The 19,290-nt window shown below is 38.4% G+C and overlaps 2 protein-coding genes across 3 annotated transcripts in view; one reads left to right on the forward strand and one right to left on the reverse strand.

Moving 5' to 3' along the window:
- LOC131432448 (uncharacterized) overlaps positions 1–3,545 on the reverse strand; it is a 215,411-nt gene extending 211,866 nt beyond the window's left edge. The window contains exon 1 of the mRNA XM_058598736.1: positions 2,218–3,545. Coding sequence (XP_058454719.1) covers positions 2,218–2,484 — 267 coding nt within the window. The 5' untranslated portion in view covers positions 2,485–3,545. The remainder of the gene's footprint in view (positions 1–2,217) is intronic.
- The window catches only part of LOC131432449 (actin-histidine N-methyltransferase), a 359,207-nt gene that overhangs the window by 229,796 nt on the left and 110,121 nt on the right, over positions 1–19,290 (forward strand). The window lies entirely within an intron of this gene.

Consider the following 19,290-nt stretch of genomic DNA (forward strand, 5'->3'; position numbering starts at 1 on the left):
TCAATAACCAATACTACATAGCGTTTGTAGACTGTTTGAATGCAAAGTAAAAAACGAGATTAATCCACCTAGCAGTCAGATGATACCTTTTTTTATCAATCCGCATGTGTTTTTTTGCATGGATATTCTTAGGTCTTTTAGTTCTCTTGACATTATTTTAATTATCGTCGTTTCAAACGGCAAATTGAGATTTTAATCACTCATTACCCTGTAATTTCGAATCTGCAAATCGTATCGAATTTCAATCTTAACGTGTGACATTCGATTGAACATTCCATGAGATGTCGAAGTAAGTTCCACTTTAGAGTTTTTCGTCATTATTTATGGTACTTCCAGAGCTGGTATTCAGGAACTAGCATAACCCAAAATGATTCGAATGGACATAAATTAATACGCCAAACAATTTACAACTTCTATATCGGTATGAATTTTAAAAATTCATCATCTGTAATTCCAGTATCGGATAAAATTCACCAATTTTGTATGGGACCTTAAGTCCTTTAATTTGAATTTTTGTTTTTGAAGTTCGATTTGGCCTTTTTGAAAAAATGATTAAACTTTGAGAAACGATTCGAAACTGGATCCGGAGTTCTAAGATCGGTGTAGCCGAAATCAGATAAATTCACCTGAGGAGTGTGTAGACATCTTTGAGAAATTGTAGTGCGAATTAAAATTTGGGGGTACATTCCGAAGCCAAAAAAGAATACCGCTTAAACTGAAATAAATTTATTTGGTAATCGACTATCCAAATTTGCAAACCCGACAAACTTGATTAATTTATGTGAAATGGACATTTTTATACTAATCACCCTGTATCACCTAAACCAGAAATCGGATCTGACTAATTTTTATAGGATTTCAAGACCTCTCATTTGAATCTTAGATGATTCTTAGATTTCATTTGAATCTTAGATCGGTTCAGCCATCTACGAGAAAAATGAATTGCATTATTTTAATTTCGTTTCACATGTCATCCTGTGGATCCGAAATCAGAAGTCGGATCCAAATTTGGAAGTATACTAGTTTTCATATGAATCTGAGTTCGTAGAAAACGGTTTAGCCATCTCCGAAAAAATTGAGTGAAATTATTTGTCACACACGCATTTGCTGATCTCGACGAACTGAGTCGTATGGTATATGGAAGTTATGTTCTTCCAGCTTTTATTGCTGTAAGTAGTTTAAATCAATATAATTATGGAATTACTTTCAACTCGAAAATGCTGATATCATCTGGTTTATAAATGCCATATTCGCCGGATTTTAACAAACTATGGCTTGTTGGATAGCTATTACCGTGCGGAATCTAAGTCTAAAAACATATTCTGTTTTCAAGGTCAATTGTGACGGATACTGTAAAAAAACTGAAAATTTTGACATAAAACTCCGTATAACTCAAAAAGTAAACATCCTATCTCAAAACCATTCAATAGCGTTTTGGGTGACGGGGAGGCCTTTCATTTGCGACTAGTTTGATCAAAATCGGTCCAGCCATCTCTGAGATCTCGACCTCTTAGTTGACAACACACATACAGACACACACACACATACACACACACAGACATTTGCTCAGTTCGTCGAGCTGAATCGATTGGTATATGACATTCGCCTCGGAAAATTTTTCGAAAGTTTGAGCGAATTCTATACCTATTTTATATATATAAAAAAGGTAAAAAAACGATCTCATATGTTAAAGAACACTGTTTCACCAAGACAATGCACCGATTCACAAGCCGATGTAAACGATGATTAAATTGAACGAATTACACATCGAATTGCTTCCGTATCCACCTTACAGTCTAGATCTGGCCCTCAGTGACTACTGGCAATCAACTACTGGAACATCAACTCATACGCAGAAGCAATTGCTGAATGTGAAGCCTATTTCGAGGCCAAAGGCAAATCCTTCTACAAGCACGGCATCGAAAAGTTAGGGAAGTGTTAGAATAAATGTATTGCTCTTGAAAGGGATTACATTGACGAATAAAATGGAAGTGTTTTTCTTAGTTCAAAATTTGTCAGGATGAGTAAACGTAAATTTTAGAAAGGTAGTTTGTCAGATTACTGTTCTACACTAGAATAAATATTCATTTAATTTTTACGATTTCATTTTCTACACTTGCTTTTTAAAATGTATTTCAGTAGCTCAGACGAAAAGCGATGACTTGTTTCAGTATGCATCCAGCTTAATTGACACTGAATTGTGCTGCTTCTGCTTACCTGCGGGGGCTGAATAATTTCTGGCATAACAACATCCTTTGCGAGTTCCTGCTCCTGAGATGGAGGTTCCGGTGACTGCTGAGAAGGTGTGACATTCTGTGACACATGCAGCTGTGCAGCGAAATCTACCGACGACACCGTCGATCCTGTCGTCGGTCCCTGTTCGGCCATGCAGCATCTGTTCATCACGGAAAGCATCAGCACCACTAGTGGCAGCATGAGTTTGATCCTGTTTAACACTTTCATCATCACCATAATCGGGCACATTAAACGAAATCACGACAGCACGATACAAAAAAAAAACAAAACGGGGGAGTTTCACCGTAAAGCCAAAACAACAACAAAAGACTTTTAGATCCTGTTTCCCGCTCACTCAAAATTGCAGTGAAATTGCATTTTCAGCATAGCACTTGCTTCTCGCTTTCCACTCCACGCAGACACACTCGATTGCCCGCAAGGCTCGGCCACCCTGAAGGCAGTTTGTAAAGTATTCACTTTTGATTATCTTCTACATTCCGCACCTCGGCAAACCGTGCCATGAAATCCACCCACAATGTTGCGAATCACACTCCAATTGCTGCAATAATTAATACCTGGTGCAGTATCACCACCACAACAGCATCCAGCATTCACTTTCGTTTCGCGGTGGCTCAAGCCACCGTGGTTTTTGTTTTTGTTCCCCGACCGATCTTACCGAAGCATAACCAAATTCTTGTGCACATTCAAAATTCCACGTACCACCACCCACCGACTCGTGTCAGCATAGACAAATGAACGGGTGCGAACAGAAAATCCAAACAGCCAACGGCGGGCGGCCCGACGGTGCTCCGCAGGGTTAGGTTTTCACCAACCCAAAAGGGTGACCGCACGTTCGTAGGCCGTTCGCCGCTTCACTTGTTCCTTTCGAAACAGATCAAAGCAAGCGCAATTTCTAATCTCTTTGTTACTCGTCTTTGCCACTGCCTCACCGACCGACCGACTGACTGATTGACTGATTGTCTCGAATCGGGTTCGATATGGCCTAATCAGTTCGAAAGTGAATTGAGCCCATCGATTGGAAAAAACACGTCGCTTCACATAACCGGACTGTGGGACTCTACAAAAGCGGAACACAAAACACGCGCCAAAACGTCCACCTGGTCTAACGTTTGCCGAGAGACTAGCACCAGTCGCCAGTCAGACACGCGGTTCGTTTGGAAAATCCTCCCGCTTGTATCCAATAATCGTCTTTGTTGTTGTTGCTGTTGTCGTTGTCGTCGTCGTCGTTGGTCTACTCGTCGAACATCGGATGCCACACTACTCTGCTGCTGCTGCTGTTGACGGTTCAAAGTCTATCGACAGACTGGTCCAGTCGAGGCTCATGCTGAGATCCGCACGGTTTGTTGGGCTCGGCTTAACCGAAAACCCACAGGTGGATGCTGTGGCTTGTTGTTTGTAATCAGGCTTTCGTTACCCCGATCGACATGTGTGAACGAGTCGTTGGAAGGTGGGGTGGCACAGTGTTGCCAGTACTATCTTAGTTGTACACCTACAGTATGAAGTATTTAGAAAGTGAAACTTCCAACTCCGACTCGGTGGGCTCGGAATCGCAACTCGGAGAGAACCCGATCCGAAGCCATCGCACGGAGAGTGAGCAGACCCTACCGAAGGCTCACGCGGCAGATGACGAAGATGCTGGGGGGAAACATGTTTGTTTTGCTTTTCCGTTGGCCGTTTCGTTTCTGTGTCTGTTTGTGCGCTGTTGGGCCAACTGTGGACCGTGGAGCCCCCCAACCGGCAGGTCTTCTGGATGGCGAGAAAAACTGTCGTTTATTTGCTGTTTTAGAAATTCACGCGGCCTGCGCTAGCAACGTGAAGACTTGTTTTGGTTTCCGAATCCGGGAGACACTTCTACTTGAGTGGAATTTAGTGCGGATTATTGGTGTTTACATTACTGTGTTTGGTGTGGGATTCCGGAGGGTGTACAGTCAGCTGATGACTTCTGTTAGTAAAGACTGTCCCAGAAAGTATGGACGCACTTTGAATTCGCTGTAAATAATTCACAAGTGTTAGATATTCAAATTTTATTCGATATACCGATAATATTAGACGACAACAACAGAATATTATTCTCAACATTTGCTACTTAGCCATTGTAGACTAGCTGGCGCACCTTCTTGCGAACGTTCCTCATTAAATTCCGTACAGACTTCTTGGCGACAAGTTTTCACACTTTTTTCAATCTTTTTCGAACTGTTGAATGGTTTCGGCTGCCGAGACATGTTTCCTAAGATGTGCCTTCGTTAATGCCCAAAATTCCTCAATTGGTCGAAGTTGTGGGCAATTTGGTGGATTCATGTCATTTGGGACGAAAGTGACATTTTTGGTAGTATACCATTCTTCCGTTGATTTCGAGTAGTGGCAAGAAGCAAGATCTGGCCAGAAAACAACAGGATCCTTGTGGCTCGAATCATGGGTAGAAGTCGTTTTTGTAAACATTCCTTGATGTGTATTTCGCTGTTCATTGAAGCAGTGGTGATGAATAGTTTCGAAATCTTACCGCAGCTACAAATTGCTTGCCAGATCATAGCTTTCTTACCAAATTCTTCGACTTCAATCGATGTCTCGGACACTTGCCCTTCTCGCACCGTATAATATTGTGGTCTCGGCAAGGATTTGTAATCGAGTTTCACGTAGGTTTCGTCGTCCATGATTATGCAGTTCAAATTTTCAGCAAGAATCGTATTGTACAGCTTTCGAACCCTCGGCCTGATCGATGCTTCTTGTTTCGGACTACGTTTTGGCTGTTTCTGCTTCTTATAGGTTCGAAGATTCAAACGTTCTTTAGCACGAAGAACATTTGACTTCGAAGTGCCCGAACTGAAACCTCCTTCTGTTGCTCGAACGTCTTCAGTATACGTTTATCCAACTGAGGGTTAGCAGGACCTCTTTTTCGACCCGTTTTCGGCTTATCCTCAAAGGTGTTATCCTCACCGAACTTCCTGATTGCATTTCGCACGGCTTTTTCACTTAGTCCTTCCATTTTTGCTATCTTTCTCAGTGGCAGTCCGCGTTCTGTGCACCATTTCTAAACAATTTTTCGACGTTGTTCTGCTTAAAGTCCACGCATTTCGGAACAAACTAATGAAAACGAATAAACAACTGCGCAAGTGGTTAGAGAAGAGAGTAAACAACAGGACACAGCCATAAAAATTTGACAGATTCTGAACCATTGCAAAATGGCAGCGGTTTTGGGTTGCGTCCATTATTTCTGGGACAGTCTTTATCGTTAAATTTACTGTGCCTTTGCTTCACTGAGCAAAACAACCCACGTAGCACGTTAAGTTGCTGTTCTGTATTTTTCTACTGATTGTGCAATTTATCAAAATTAGTTTATATTACTATTCTAGTTACTGTTGTGTTATGGAAAAGCGCAATTTTTCTTTGTTGTGCAACATATCTTCAAGTTCTTCCGTTTTTACGAACATTTATTCGCAATTATTGTGCAACTGATACAAAAACTCATGCATCGATCCCATCACAAATGCAGCAATTAAATCAGCGAAAAAACAATTGTGAAACTCATGGAAACTACTACGTAATGTAAACAAGAATTGAATCGATGTTTACGAAAACATAGCCAACATAATTTCTAATGAATAAGTTTCACATTTGATTTTCTATACAACTGCTCGTAACACAAATATGGAACTTTAAAAATATTCTGCACATAAATAAATGGTAATACTACATATTGTAGAATTGATCTTTTTTGATTTAGTAAATAGAAAATCAACAACGAACTGCATTTTTATGGTGAAACATGTCTTCGTACGCCTGAAATTTTCAAGCGCCTTTGAATGTACGTATTTTGATGATTGCACATCAATTTCTATGAAAATAACAATAAGCCTTTTCAATGAATATGATCGAGATAGTGTTTGAAATATGTATAAGAATGCTGTCAAACATCCATACACCTTTTCAGACTATTTTAATCATATTGATGTTTCAATTAATATAAAAAATCTTGAAATTAATTCTTCTTCAACATTTTCCATTATACATTCAGTAAAAACCATTCAAGCGAAGAGGTTGTGTTTCGATTGTACTGGCTCGTGAGTTAACGGCTGCTACCGAGACAATTCTAAGCTTCAGGTAGTTAAACTGCCCATAGCAAACGCAATATTCGGGGCGTTTCCCGACTGGAAAGCTAGCAACGAAGGCCATCCCGTTCATACGCACAGAGGTGTAGAGACACAGAGGTGCGAGAGCATAGAAGTGACGAGTCACAGAGGTGCCATCGCATAAAGGTGCGAAGACGAAGGGGTGCAAAGGCACAGAGGTGCTAAAGCAACCCAGTGCTGATCTACCAGGTACCAGAATTTGTACGCTGCGTAGGATCAAAAGAGACGGCATATATCGCGAGGTGCTACACTGCAAGCATCGCATTTGATCGCCACCAAGAGCAAAAGCACTGTACCTGGGGTCAGGTACAGCAAGTGCAGTGGTGTTCACAACGACGGCAGAGCAACTGAGATAGCAGTAAACGACAGAAGACTGCCAATTGGAAACAGCAAAAGACTGCCAATTGGAAATCGTTGGAAGAGCTTCATGTCGTTCTTCACGATAAAGGAACAGAGACATCAGCTACAAGGTAGATTTAATTTAATTTATTTTTTATTTCTTATATCTGAAATTTTACTAAACATAAGTTTTTATTTTGGTATTATTAATTTACAAAAAAAATTTAATGTAATGGATGATCTCATGGAAGATCATCCGAATCCGATTCCGGATACTAGTAAAAGTTTAAATACTCCGAGGGCTAAACATTATCCACAGGGTACCACTGGGCCATGGATAGTCTATCTTCGAAAAAAAGAAAAGATTTTAAACTTGATGCAAATTACAAAGGATTTGACATCACATTTCTCTGAAGTTAAAGAAATCTGTAAGGTTAATAGAGATAAAATTCGAGTTGTAGTTAACGACTTGAAACAGGCAAACGATATTGTAACCTGTAAATTATTTGCTATTGAATATCGAGTTTACATTCCATCGAAGGAGGTAGAAATTGACGGTGTTGTGACTGAAGCAAGTCTGACAGCAGATGATTTACTTAAAAATGGAGTTGGCCGTTTTAAAAACTCCATGCTTGAGGGAGTTAAGATACTCGAGTGCAAACAATTGTACTCAGCATCTATTGTCGATGGAAAAAAGTCTTATCGTCCCTCAGATTCGTTTCGCGTAACATTTGCCGGATCTGCATTGCCTAGCCATGTCTATATCGATAAAATTCGTCTTCCTGTTCGGCTTTTCGTACCGCATGTTATGAATTGCACGAACTGTAAAAAAATCGGACATACAGCTACTTACTGTAGTAATAAGTCCAAATGTATCAAATGTCAAGGGCCTCATAAGGATAATCTTTGCGATAAAGATGTTGAAAAATGTGTTTATTGTGGGGAAAGCCCTCATGATGATCTTTCAGTGTGCGCTGCATTTAAGCTGCGTAAAGACAAAATGAAGCTTTCTTTAAAAGCACGGTCTAAGCGCACATATGCAGAAATGCTCAAAACGGTCATACATGTCTCCCCTTTGGAAACCGAAAACGGTTTTTCAAATCTTGCGGAGCCAGAGGAATCTGACTCTGACGGAAATAGTGAAGATACCTCGTTTGTCACTCCTCAAGGGTCTGTTAAGAGGAGATTAACAAACCACAAAATACCTAAAAAGACACCTAAAATTATACCTTCAAAAAAAGATCCCCGTGTTAAAGCTAAAAAGCCAAATTTAAAACCAAAAACTGTGCCTCCTGGTTTGTCAAATTCACAAACCAATCCAGGAACTAGCTCAAGAAAAGACAATAATCCAGTGGGCTCCATTTCACATTCACCAACAGGATTACTGAAATTTTCGGAAATTGTAGAATGGATTTTCGCTGCATTCAATATTTCTGAACCTCTAAAGACCATCATAACAGCATTCCTTCCAATAGCTAGAACTTTTTTGAAACAGTTATCAGCTCAATGGCCAGCTCTTTCAGGTTTTGTATCATTTGATGGATAATTTATCATCCGCCGCAAATGATTCAATCACTGTCCTGCAGTGGAATTGTCGAAGCATCATGCCAAAACTTGATTCATTTAAAGTTTTGTTGCATAGTCAAAAATGTGATGTATTTGCTTTGTGCGAAACATGGCTTACATCAAACATAGCCTTAAATTTTAATGACTTTAACATTATACGTCTCGACAGAGACTCCCCGTATGGTGGAGTGCTTTTAGGAATTAAGAAATGTTATTCCTTTTATAGATTAAACATTCCTTCGACTTCTAGTATAGAAGTTGTTGCTTGTCAAATAAACATTAAAGGAAAGGACATTTGCATTGCTTCGGTATATATTCCTCCAAGAGCTCAAGTTGGACAACGACAGCTTAATGAAATTATCGAAGCCCTTCCTGCTCCACGTTTGATTTTAGGAGATTTCAATTCGCACGGAATGATGTGGGGTTCCGTTTACAATGATAGCAGATCATCTCTAATATATAATATTTGCGACAATTTTAGCATGACGGTACTAAATATGGGTAGCATGACACGGATCCCAAGACCTCCTGCACGTCCAAGTGCATTAGATTTATCTCTTTGTTCGACTTCAATTCGACTAGATTGCACCTGGAAAGTATTTCCTGATTTACATGGTAGCGATCATTTACCAATCATCATCTCAATTAGGAGTAACAAAGGCATTGCTAATTCAGTTAATATTCCATATGATTTGACAAAAAATATTGACTGGATTAAATACCAAAGTAATATTTCAAGTGTCTTAACTTCAATGGAAGAGCTTCCCCCACTTGAAGAATATGACTTCCTCGTTTGTTCGATTCTGGAGGCCGCAGAACAAGCCCAAACCAAACGATTTCTTGGTCCATCGTCTAACAGAAGACCTCCAAATCCTTGGTGGGACAAAGAGTGCTCAGATGCTAAACACGCGAAACAAAATGCTTTCAAGACGTTTTTAAAACGAGGAGGAGGAACTCCTCAGAATTTTGAAAAATTCTTGGTTTTAGAAACCAAGTACAAGAACATACTTCGGGTTAAGAAATGCAGCTATTGGAGACATTTTGTGGAAGGTTTGTCAAGAGAAACCTCAATGAGCACTCTTTGGAATACGGCCAGACGAATGAGGAATCGTAACGTAGGAAATGAGAGTGAGGAGTACTCGAATCGATGGATATTTGATTTTGCGAGGAAAGTTTGTCCAGATTCCGTTCCTACGCATAGCATTGTTAGGGAGTCTTCTTCAAATGATGATTCCATTGATAGCCCCTTTTCAATGATGGAATTTTCCATAGCACTCATGTCTTGTAACAATAACGCTCCTGGATTGGACAGAATTAAATTCAACTTGGTGAAGAATCTGCCCGACCTCGCAAAAAGACGTTTGTTGGAATTGTTCAACAAGTTTCTTGAGCAAAATATTGTTCCACCTGACTGGAGACAAGTGAAAGTTATCGCCATTCAAAAGCCGGGGAAACCAGCTTCCAATCACAACTCATATAGACCCATTGCGATGTTGTCCTGCATCAGAAAATTGTTCGAAAAAATTATTCTACGACGTCTCGACACTTGGGTCGAGACGAACGGTTTGTTGTCAGATACTCAGTTTGGCTTCCGTAGAAATAAAGGGACGAATGATTGCCTTGCATTACTTTCGTCTGACATCCAAATTGCCTTCGCTCAAAAGCAACAAATGGCATCTGTATTTTTAGACATTAAAGGAGCATTTGATTCAGTTTCCATTGATGTTCTTTCAGACAAGCTCCACCAACATGTACTCCCAGCGGTTATAAATAATTATTTGCACAACCTTTTGTCAGAGAAACGCATGCATTTTTCACATGGCGATTTGGCAACAATCAGAATTAGCTACATGGGTCTCCCGCAAGGCTCATGCCTCAGTCCGCTCCTCTATAATTTTTACGTGAATGACATTGACAGCTGTCTAGTAACCCCATGTACACTAAGACAATTGGCAGATGATGGCGTGGTTTCAGTTACTGGATCCAAAGCTATTGATCTGCAAAAACCATTGCAAGATACCTTAGATAAATTGTCCGTTTGGGCTGTTCATCTTGGTATCGAATTCTCTGCGGAGAAAACAGAGCTGGTCGTCTTTTCAAAAAAGCATGATCCCGCGCAACTTCAGCTTCATATGATGGGAAGAATAATCGAACAGGTTTTGACTTTCAAATACCTCGGGGTGTGGTTTGATTCCAAATGCACGTGGGGAGGACACATTAGGTATCTGATAACGAAATGCCAACAAAGAGTAAATTTTCTTCGAACAATAACAGGGTCTTGGTGGGGTGCTCATCCGCAAGATCTAATAAAATTGTATCAGACAACGATACTTTCAGTGATGGAATATGGATGCGTTTGTTTTCGTTCCGCTGCAAATTCTCATATTATCAAACTTGAGCGAATTCAGTACCGTTGTTTGCGAATTGCTTTAGGCTGCATGCATTCGACACATACAATGAGTCTTGAAGTTCTGGCGGGAGTTCTTCCATTAAAAGATCGATTTTGGGAGCTTTCATCACGCCTGCTAATAAGATGTGATGTGCTGAATCCCATGGTAATTAATAATTTCGAACGACTAGTCGAGCTTCGATCTCAAACAAAATTCATGACAGTATATTTTAACCATATGTCACAGGAAATCAACCCTTCAAGATATATTCCTATCCGTGTCAGCCTCCTAAATGTACCTGACTCAACTTTATTTTTCGACACATCCATGCAGCGCGAAGTGCGTGGAATCCCGGACCACCTACGCTCTATGGAAATCCCAAAAATATTTTCAAGTAAGTTCAGGCATATTAACTCTGAGAAAATGTTTTACACGGACGGATCGCGAATGGAAGAAGCGACAGGGTTTGGTATGTTCAACAATAATGTTTCGGCCTCATTCAAGCTTCAAGAACCTGCATCTGTTTATTAGAGATGGTCGGGTATAGAAATTCTTATACCCGAACCCGACCCGTACCCGAGTGATCAGCAAAAAAAATTATCCGTACCCTACCCGTACCCGATTAAAAATTAAAAAAAATACCCTTACCCGACCCGTACCCGATCACTAATAAAAAAAAAATTACCCGTACCCGACCCGTACCCGAAAAAAAATAAAAAATTTTACCCGTACCCGACCCGTACCCGATTAAAAATTACCTGTACCCGTACCCGACCCGAATGAGTAGTAAAAAATTTACCAAAATTCAGTTTGGAAAAAATAAAGTGTTTTAGATATTGAGCCGTATCAGGCTCTAGTTGATAAGTAAAATACATTAAAATGCTTGTTTACATTTAAAAATAAAAATACACTGTGAAGCATGAATACAGGGTCCGCCATGTAACTTTTTTTTAAACATGCAATAAAACACAAACGGTTCATCCGAATTCAAAATTTATTTTTTCATATTAAAGTACAATCCTTCCGATTAATTGTGGAATATAATTTTATTCAAATGGCTGCCTCGGCTGGCCTGGCAGTACGGTACGGTACGGTCCAGGTTTTTAGTACATTTTCGATTGTATGCAGCTTTATTTCAGCTATGGCTGCACGAATGTTGTCCTTCAAGGCTTGAATTGTCTCTGGCTTGTCCACTTAACACTTATCTTTGACAGCCCTCTCAAAGATAATATTCTAACGGCGTCAAATCACAGCTCCGAGGCGGCCAAACAACATCCGAATATCGACTGATGATTCGATCTTCGAAGACTGTGCGCAGAAGATCGATCGTAGCGTTGCCTGTGTGGCACGGAGCGCCGTCTTGTTGGAACCAAATTGTGTCCAAGTCTTCCTCTTCAAGTAACGGGAAGAACCAATCGCTAATCATGGCGCGGTAGCACTCGCCATTGACCATGGCGGCGGCGCCTGCCTCATTTTCGAAAAAAAATGGCCCAGTGATGCCGCCAGACCAAAATCCGCACCAAACCGTCACTCTCTGAGGATGCATCGGCTTCTCCATGATAACGTGCGGGTTTTCCGTCCCCAGATACGACAATTTTGCTTATTACCATACCTGCCGAGATGAAAATGTGCCTTATCCGAGAAGATGATTTTTTTGCACACATTCCGCAACATTGCCATGATTTTCAAAGTAAAACTGCACTATTTTCACGCGTTCCTCAAGCGTATACACAACCATATTCATTCAGCGGAAGGATACAACTAAATTTCTGTCAAATCAGAAGTGACATATAGGTTACCAATGTCAAAATAACCGCTAGTTCAAAAATAAATTTTAGATGGCGGACCCTATAGGTTTCCAATGTCTTTGGTACTTTATACTCATTTACAAATGTCAACAAAAGGGAGTAATATCTACTCAAATTTTTCGAGAAGCATATTTACCCAAAATGTCGTAATACCCGTTGTATTCAATTTTGGGTAGGTATGGTTTTTACGAAACAGTGCGACTTTTGATTCGATTCTTTAGAACCACAAGTAAACGTGCTCATTATCTTGAAACACAAATAAAAATTCACATTCGAATCACTTGAAAAATCACGTAAAATGGTTCCAAATGTCAAATTGAATATTATACGTGACGAAAATGAATGTTATGCGAACATCCCGTAAAATGAAATGAAGTATCATCGGTTCGTTTACGTGAATTGACCAAACATCAAATAATGTACGTGCATTCCCGGTGTGAAAAATTCAATTTTGAACATGGTGAACAATGAGTCCTTCAAGTGTAAGTAGATTGAACATTCGTGAGAACTTTTTTTTATTACAATTTATTACTACAAAGCAAAATGAATTATGATTTTGATTTAAATTAATCTGTCAACTTCTTTTAACTTCTGTGCCACCTCCGGTGGAACCCTCAACGAGTGAACACGGTGAAAATTTGAGTATTTCGCGAGAAAAGATTTTCCCCCTTCTTTTTGGCGACTCCACGTTGTTACGCATCGAGATTTTCATTTGTAGTCCAGTGAAAAGAAACGAAAATTTTACTGGCAATATAGCCTAACTTGCTGTGCCATCAATCGGTGTCATTTCAAGTGAGGTGACACCACCCAGAAATGAGGAATAGGAAGAACTTCTATGCAGATTTTCAGAAATAAATGTTCATGTTTTTATGGTAAGAATCTTAATGATTTATATGAAAATTTTGAAAATCTCCAAACAATATTTAACATAAGAGTTTTCTGGTATCTGAATGTGATATGAATATGAGTACTACACAACATTTTATATATGAATCAAATAATTTTTTCTGGATTGTGCATTAAACAGCTTTAAAATGGCAGTCCATTAAAACCTACGTGAAAAGTAGAATCCGATCGCAACATCTTAGAGCTAAGGCAGTGTGTCTAATTAAATATGTTATAAACAAAGTAGGGCGGGAAATATTCACATAACTTTTCACGTAACTATGATTGATAGTTTTTTTTAAATGAAGAGAAGAAATGTTTTTTTTCTGGGAAAAGATGCCAGTTGTCAGGTCTGGTCCTAGGCGCTAATGTCAAAACCCCTTGAATCAATTTGTTTATTTTTCGGAAGAACTGTTTTGCAATAAAAAATTCTCGTCAACGTGTAAACATATTTATGTGAAGTAAAAATGGTCGGGTAATCGATCAGAAAAAAAAATTTACCCGTACCCGACCCGTACCCGAGTGAGCAGTAAATTTTTTTACCCGTACCCGACCCGTACCCGAGTGAGCAGTAAAACTTTTTACCCGTACCCGACCCGTACCCGATCGAAAATAAAAATGTTTACCCGTACCCGACCAAAAACCCGTCGGGTACGGGTACGGGTCGGGTTTCGGGTAAAATACCCGACACCCGACCATCTCTACTGTTTATATAGCAGAGTTAGCAGCAGTTCATTATAGCTTGAATGTAATCGTCACATTATCTCCAAACCATTATTTTCTCTTCACAGATAGTCTGAGTGCAATTGAAGCCATTCGCTCAAACGCTGCTGGCAAAAATGAACCGTTTTTCTTGGGTAAAATAAAACAGTGTCTGAACGACATATTGAATAATAATTATCTAATCACAATAGTTTGGGTTCCGGCTCATTGCTCCATTCCAGGCAATGAAAGAGCCGATATTTTAGCCAAACGTGGTGCTATTGAGGGTGAAATTTATGAGAGACCGATTGCTTTCAACGAATTCTATAGCGCGTCTCGCCAAAGAACACTTGCCAGCTGGCAAGCTTCTTGGGATAAAGATGATCTGGGTCGGTGGATGCACTCAATTATTCCTAAAATATCGACAAAGGCATGGTTCAGGGGACTGGATGTGAGTAGAGATTTCATTCGTGTGATGTCCAGACTCATGTCCAATCACTACACGTTAGATGCACATCTCCTTCGAATTGGACTTTCCGAGACTAATCATTGTGCTTGCGGCGAAGGTTACCGCGATATTGACCATGTTGTTTGGACATGCGTGGAGTTTCGTGATGTCAGATCTCAACTAATAAATTCCTTGCGTACCCAAGGTAGACTATCCAATGTCCCAGTTCGCGACATTCTTGCTTGTCGTGACCTTCCATACATGAAACTTCTTTATCATTTCATTAAATCCATTGGAGTTCCAATTTAAATTTTATTTTATGTTAGACTGTTTTCTCTTCCATGAGTTCAACCAATAGCCAACTATAGGATATTGAATATAAGTGGTGAACTGATACAAACAATCCTGAAATAGTTATAAGATCATGTACAAAATAAATGTATTTTATTTAATGTAATTTAAAATAGCAACTCGCTTGATAAAAACAGTGTTTAGATTAACTAATGAGTACCAACATACTAATATGATATTCGAAATGTATTAGGTTTAAACTACTATGTATTGTGGATGCCACGGCGAAGAAAAACTTATGTATATTGCCTATGAAATAAACGTATTTATGAAAAAAAAAAAAAAAATTTCCATTATGGCATCGAGGGTAACAGTGTGTTGGAACGAAAAAGGGTTCACCCGACGTAATAATTTATTTTATGCAAATAAAAGGAAATATAAACATGTAAATATTGAAAAGAAAAAATTTTGTTTCTATTTCTATCAAACTAGTTGTTTTTATTTTAACAAAATAGTTGACTTAAACAACAATACAGTTTAGTTATATATCATAGTGAACCCGACATTTGTGATACGCACTGTTGGTATTATTTTAGTGAGCCCATGTGCTTTAGTTGCAAAAACAAGTTACTCAAGTGGTAATATATAACTATGGGAGTAACTATGATGAACTTAACTTTTCGTTAAATATCTTTAAAAAGTGTTGTCAGGTCTGTTCATTTTTTTCGCGAATGCAAATTCTCTGATTGATTTTTATTTTCATTGCATAAGTAGTGCTGTAATTCAGAAACTTTTATGATAATATTCTCATGTCGGCAAGTTTTGCATTCATTTCAAGCAGATAAATCTGGTACAACTTATTTACTGCGAGGTTTTCAACTCGGCTTATCATTTTTTGCCTTGCGGAGAGCAAAATTTGACTACTTTTTTCTTCACAATATACAGCCATTTCGACATATATCTAGTCCGATACAATTATGACAGCCATTTGGAAATTTATTGATAAGTTGAACAATTGTTTAAGTTACTTCGTTTTTACATGACTATGTGAACATTTTTGCAGAGCTTCTATAACTGTTAGTGCAACGTTGGCAAGTTGGTGATTTGCTGCACAATTGTTTTAAATGTACCTTAAATTTTTCTGTAGTGATTTTTTCGGTAGTATTGTAAAACTTAAAAGTGATAAGTTGCACAACCGATTTTAATATATTTAAAAATCTTCCTGAACTTATTTAACATAAGAAAACAATTCTAAAACAATTGTAAAACCCCTTGAAATTTCAATAAGTTACATTTGCTACTTGGAAATACTGGTTAGGTTACTCCTTAAATCTTGAAACTCTTGAGTGATAATGATCCTCACTTTAAAGATCACGCGACGAATTTTTTTTTATGCTAAAAGTCTTAGAATTGCTTGAAACATACTGTGTCAACATTTTTTTTAATTGACTTTCTGAGAAAGTAAATTTCCAAAATTTCGAATTTTTTTTAATGCCAAATGTTATAGAATTGTCTGAAACGTCGCGATCTAGTGTCATCAAAAATTTTTTTTAAACATTCGAGTCTCTGGGATTTTTTTTATCTTGAAAATAATTATTATTGGAAAATCTCGACTATGGAACTTTTGAGATTTCCGAAATCACAAATTTTTGTTGTTGTTTTCCAATATGTTAGAATTGCATGAAATTTTTTCGAGATAACAGCAGCAGTCAAATTCCGGTGATAGAAGAAATTTATCACAATTTTCTTGAAGAGATGAAAATCTTTAAAATGTCTTTCTCTTTAAAAAAATTCACTTTTATTCTCATCGAATTTAGCAACTATGCTTCTGTCACAAAATTTCTTAAAATAAAAGAAAATTGCAAAGAAAATTCCCGTCATCTTCTAGAAGAATTTTTTTGACACTTGAAAAAGAAATCGAAAATGATGTTCTCTCCAACATTTTTACGAAAGAAATTCAGAAATACATTTCTTTTCTCTTAGAGATAAAATTCTGTAAAACTATTAAAAAATTATTACGTAGGACCAATGGAGGTATTCTTTGTGCAATAGCTACTTTGCCACCGTCGATTTTTAAAGAATTTAAGCAATTCGTTTGAAATACCGGATGGTAAGTTTGAGGAGCTATTTCGAAGGACTAAATATTTGGCAGAGGAGTTTATGCATTTGTTAGATGAACACCTTAAAGCGACTCCTCGAAAAAACCGTAAAATTTACAAGTTCTTACAACATTGAGATATTTTGAAAAAAAAATTGCCAGATGGTTTTGAATGTTTCCTCCAGGTGAACAAAACAAAACAAGTTGTCAAAAGTCGTCTCGCACACCTAGAAAAAATCGCGTAAATTCACGTCTTCTGAGACCGACGACCGTGTTACAGTTTATGTTAAAAAATAACCGAGCGTCAAAAATGACTCACTTTTACAGTTGATCAATCGTATATTTATTTTGAAGTGCTGAAACACGTCACAGTTCACGCAAACTTACATGCAAGAATATTTAATATTGTGTGATTTAAAAATTGCTTGACATGAAATTCAATGAAATAAGAAATAAAAATGATAGAGCGACGGCAACGACTTGAACCGAGAATCATTGGATCACAAAGCACGTCCGTTAATCGACCGAGTCACAGAAGCACACGTATACTTAGCCGGTTTGCTAACCGAATGCAAATTACAGTCGGAACCAGTAAAATTCATTCTAATCCAACATGAAGTCATCAAGTTGCTCTCAAGTTGCCAAAAAATTTACATCGTCAAGTTTACATAAAACATGGTCAAGTATGTTGTTACTAGTTGGTCTGGTAGGAAAACAGATTGTACAAATAAAACTGTAAGAATACAACAGTGCCTATATCTTGTCACAATGTTGTGGTTAATCATATTAACTGGGACATTCATCATAAAACTGTCATTTGACACACAGTTCAATGTGTATGTGATGGAACCCATCAAGAGTATGAACTTTAATAAGGCTATGTTGAATGTTTTGTTTCACATATACGGCTAATTCACCACTAGAGTGATTCCTGAAAGCAGAATAGGCTCTATATTGTGGTATTTCGTCAAGGATGCAGTTTTTATTTTGAAGCTATGTCTCTCCAATAGCAATAACGTCTATAGAAGTTTTACAATTCTCTGGCTCCTGTAGAATTTCGTCAAACTTGGACAGTTCATTTATACCTCTAACATTCCACTGTAAAATTTTTAACGTTAGTTTATCATTACTAACGTAGCTATCGTTTTTACCCGCATCGAACAGGGTCTTATGATTCATGATTAAATGCATGGTCTTATGATTCTATACAGAACTTCTTAGTTTTATCTGGATCCGTCTTCCGGAATTATAGGGTACTGTGTGTTAAAAATTTTTTACCATCACTTAAAGGGGCGAAACAGACCACTTAAAAAAAATCTAAATCGACATTAAAACTGCTCCAATCGGTAGTCATTACTAGTAGACAGCCAAACAAAGCGATTTCTCTGCATACCATTCTTGAACGACTTTGCTGTAATGACAGCTTGCCAAAGCTGGCCAAAACATTACGGGATGGCCGTGAGATCGAATGAACGGCAAAATTCGTATTTGGAGACACTCTTTTTGGTATAGTTCCGATGTCATTGCCTTATTTGTAATGAAAACTTTCGTTTTTTTGCCACAGCTGCAAATGTCCTGCCAAATCAATTTTTTTTTCAAATTTGTCGGCAAAAACAAATTTAAATTTGGCTGGAACATCCTCCCGAGCTTTTGACCTGGGATTTGCCCGAAGTAAGCCTTGACATAGGTTTCATCGTCCATCAGAAGACACCCGTCGAACTTGGTCAGCGCCTGGTCATATAGTTTCCGAGCACGAATTTTGACCACACTATTCTGTTTTATGGTTCGATTTGGCTGTTTGCTAGCTCGATACGATTTGATTCCTTCCCGGAGTCGAGTTCTCACGGTACTATGGGCAGCACCGAATTTTCTGGTCAAATCACGGTCCGACAGATTAGGATCCCTCTTAATCGTCTTCTTTTTTTATATCGTTTATTTTACCCCGGCTTTAACCATTTTGGTCATTCACCGGGGAGCTTAATCGTCTTCGAAATCTTACCACACAGTTTCCGGTCGACAGTTCCATTCCGACGATTGACTTGAGGCTTCCGAATCATCGTCAATGTTTCCTTATACCGTTTGATAACGCGGTATACGGTATTTCTGGGCAATTTCAGCTGTTTAGCTAGCCTAGATGCAGACCACAATGGATTTTCCAAATAACTGTGTGTAAATTTTTTCCCTTCTTTCGACTTCCATGTTGATTGTTTACAAAGTACAGTCGATTTGCGGAATGTCAAAAACCATACGTGAAGCTGACAAAATTATTGCTTGAAAATGTTTCTACTCATCAAGTGGAATACATAGAACTACATATTTTATTGGTAGAAACTTCAATTGACAACGAACAATGGTTGATTTTTCTCATTTTTTTCAAGCC

This window comes from Malaya genurostris, chromosome 2, assembly GCF_030247185.1.
Source record: "Malaya genurostris strain Urasoe2022 chromosome 2, Malgen_1.1, whole genome shotgun sequence".
NCBI lineage: Eukaryota > Metazoa > Arthropoda > Insecta > Diptera > Culicidae > Malaya > Malaya genurostris.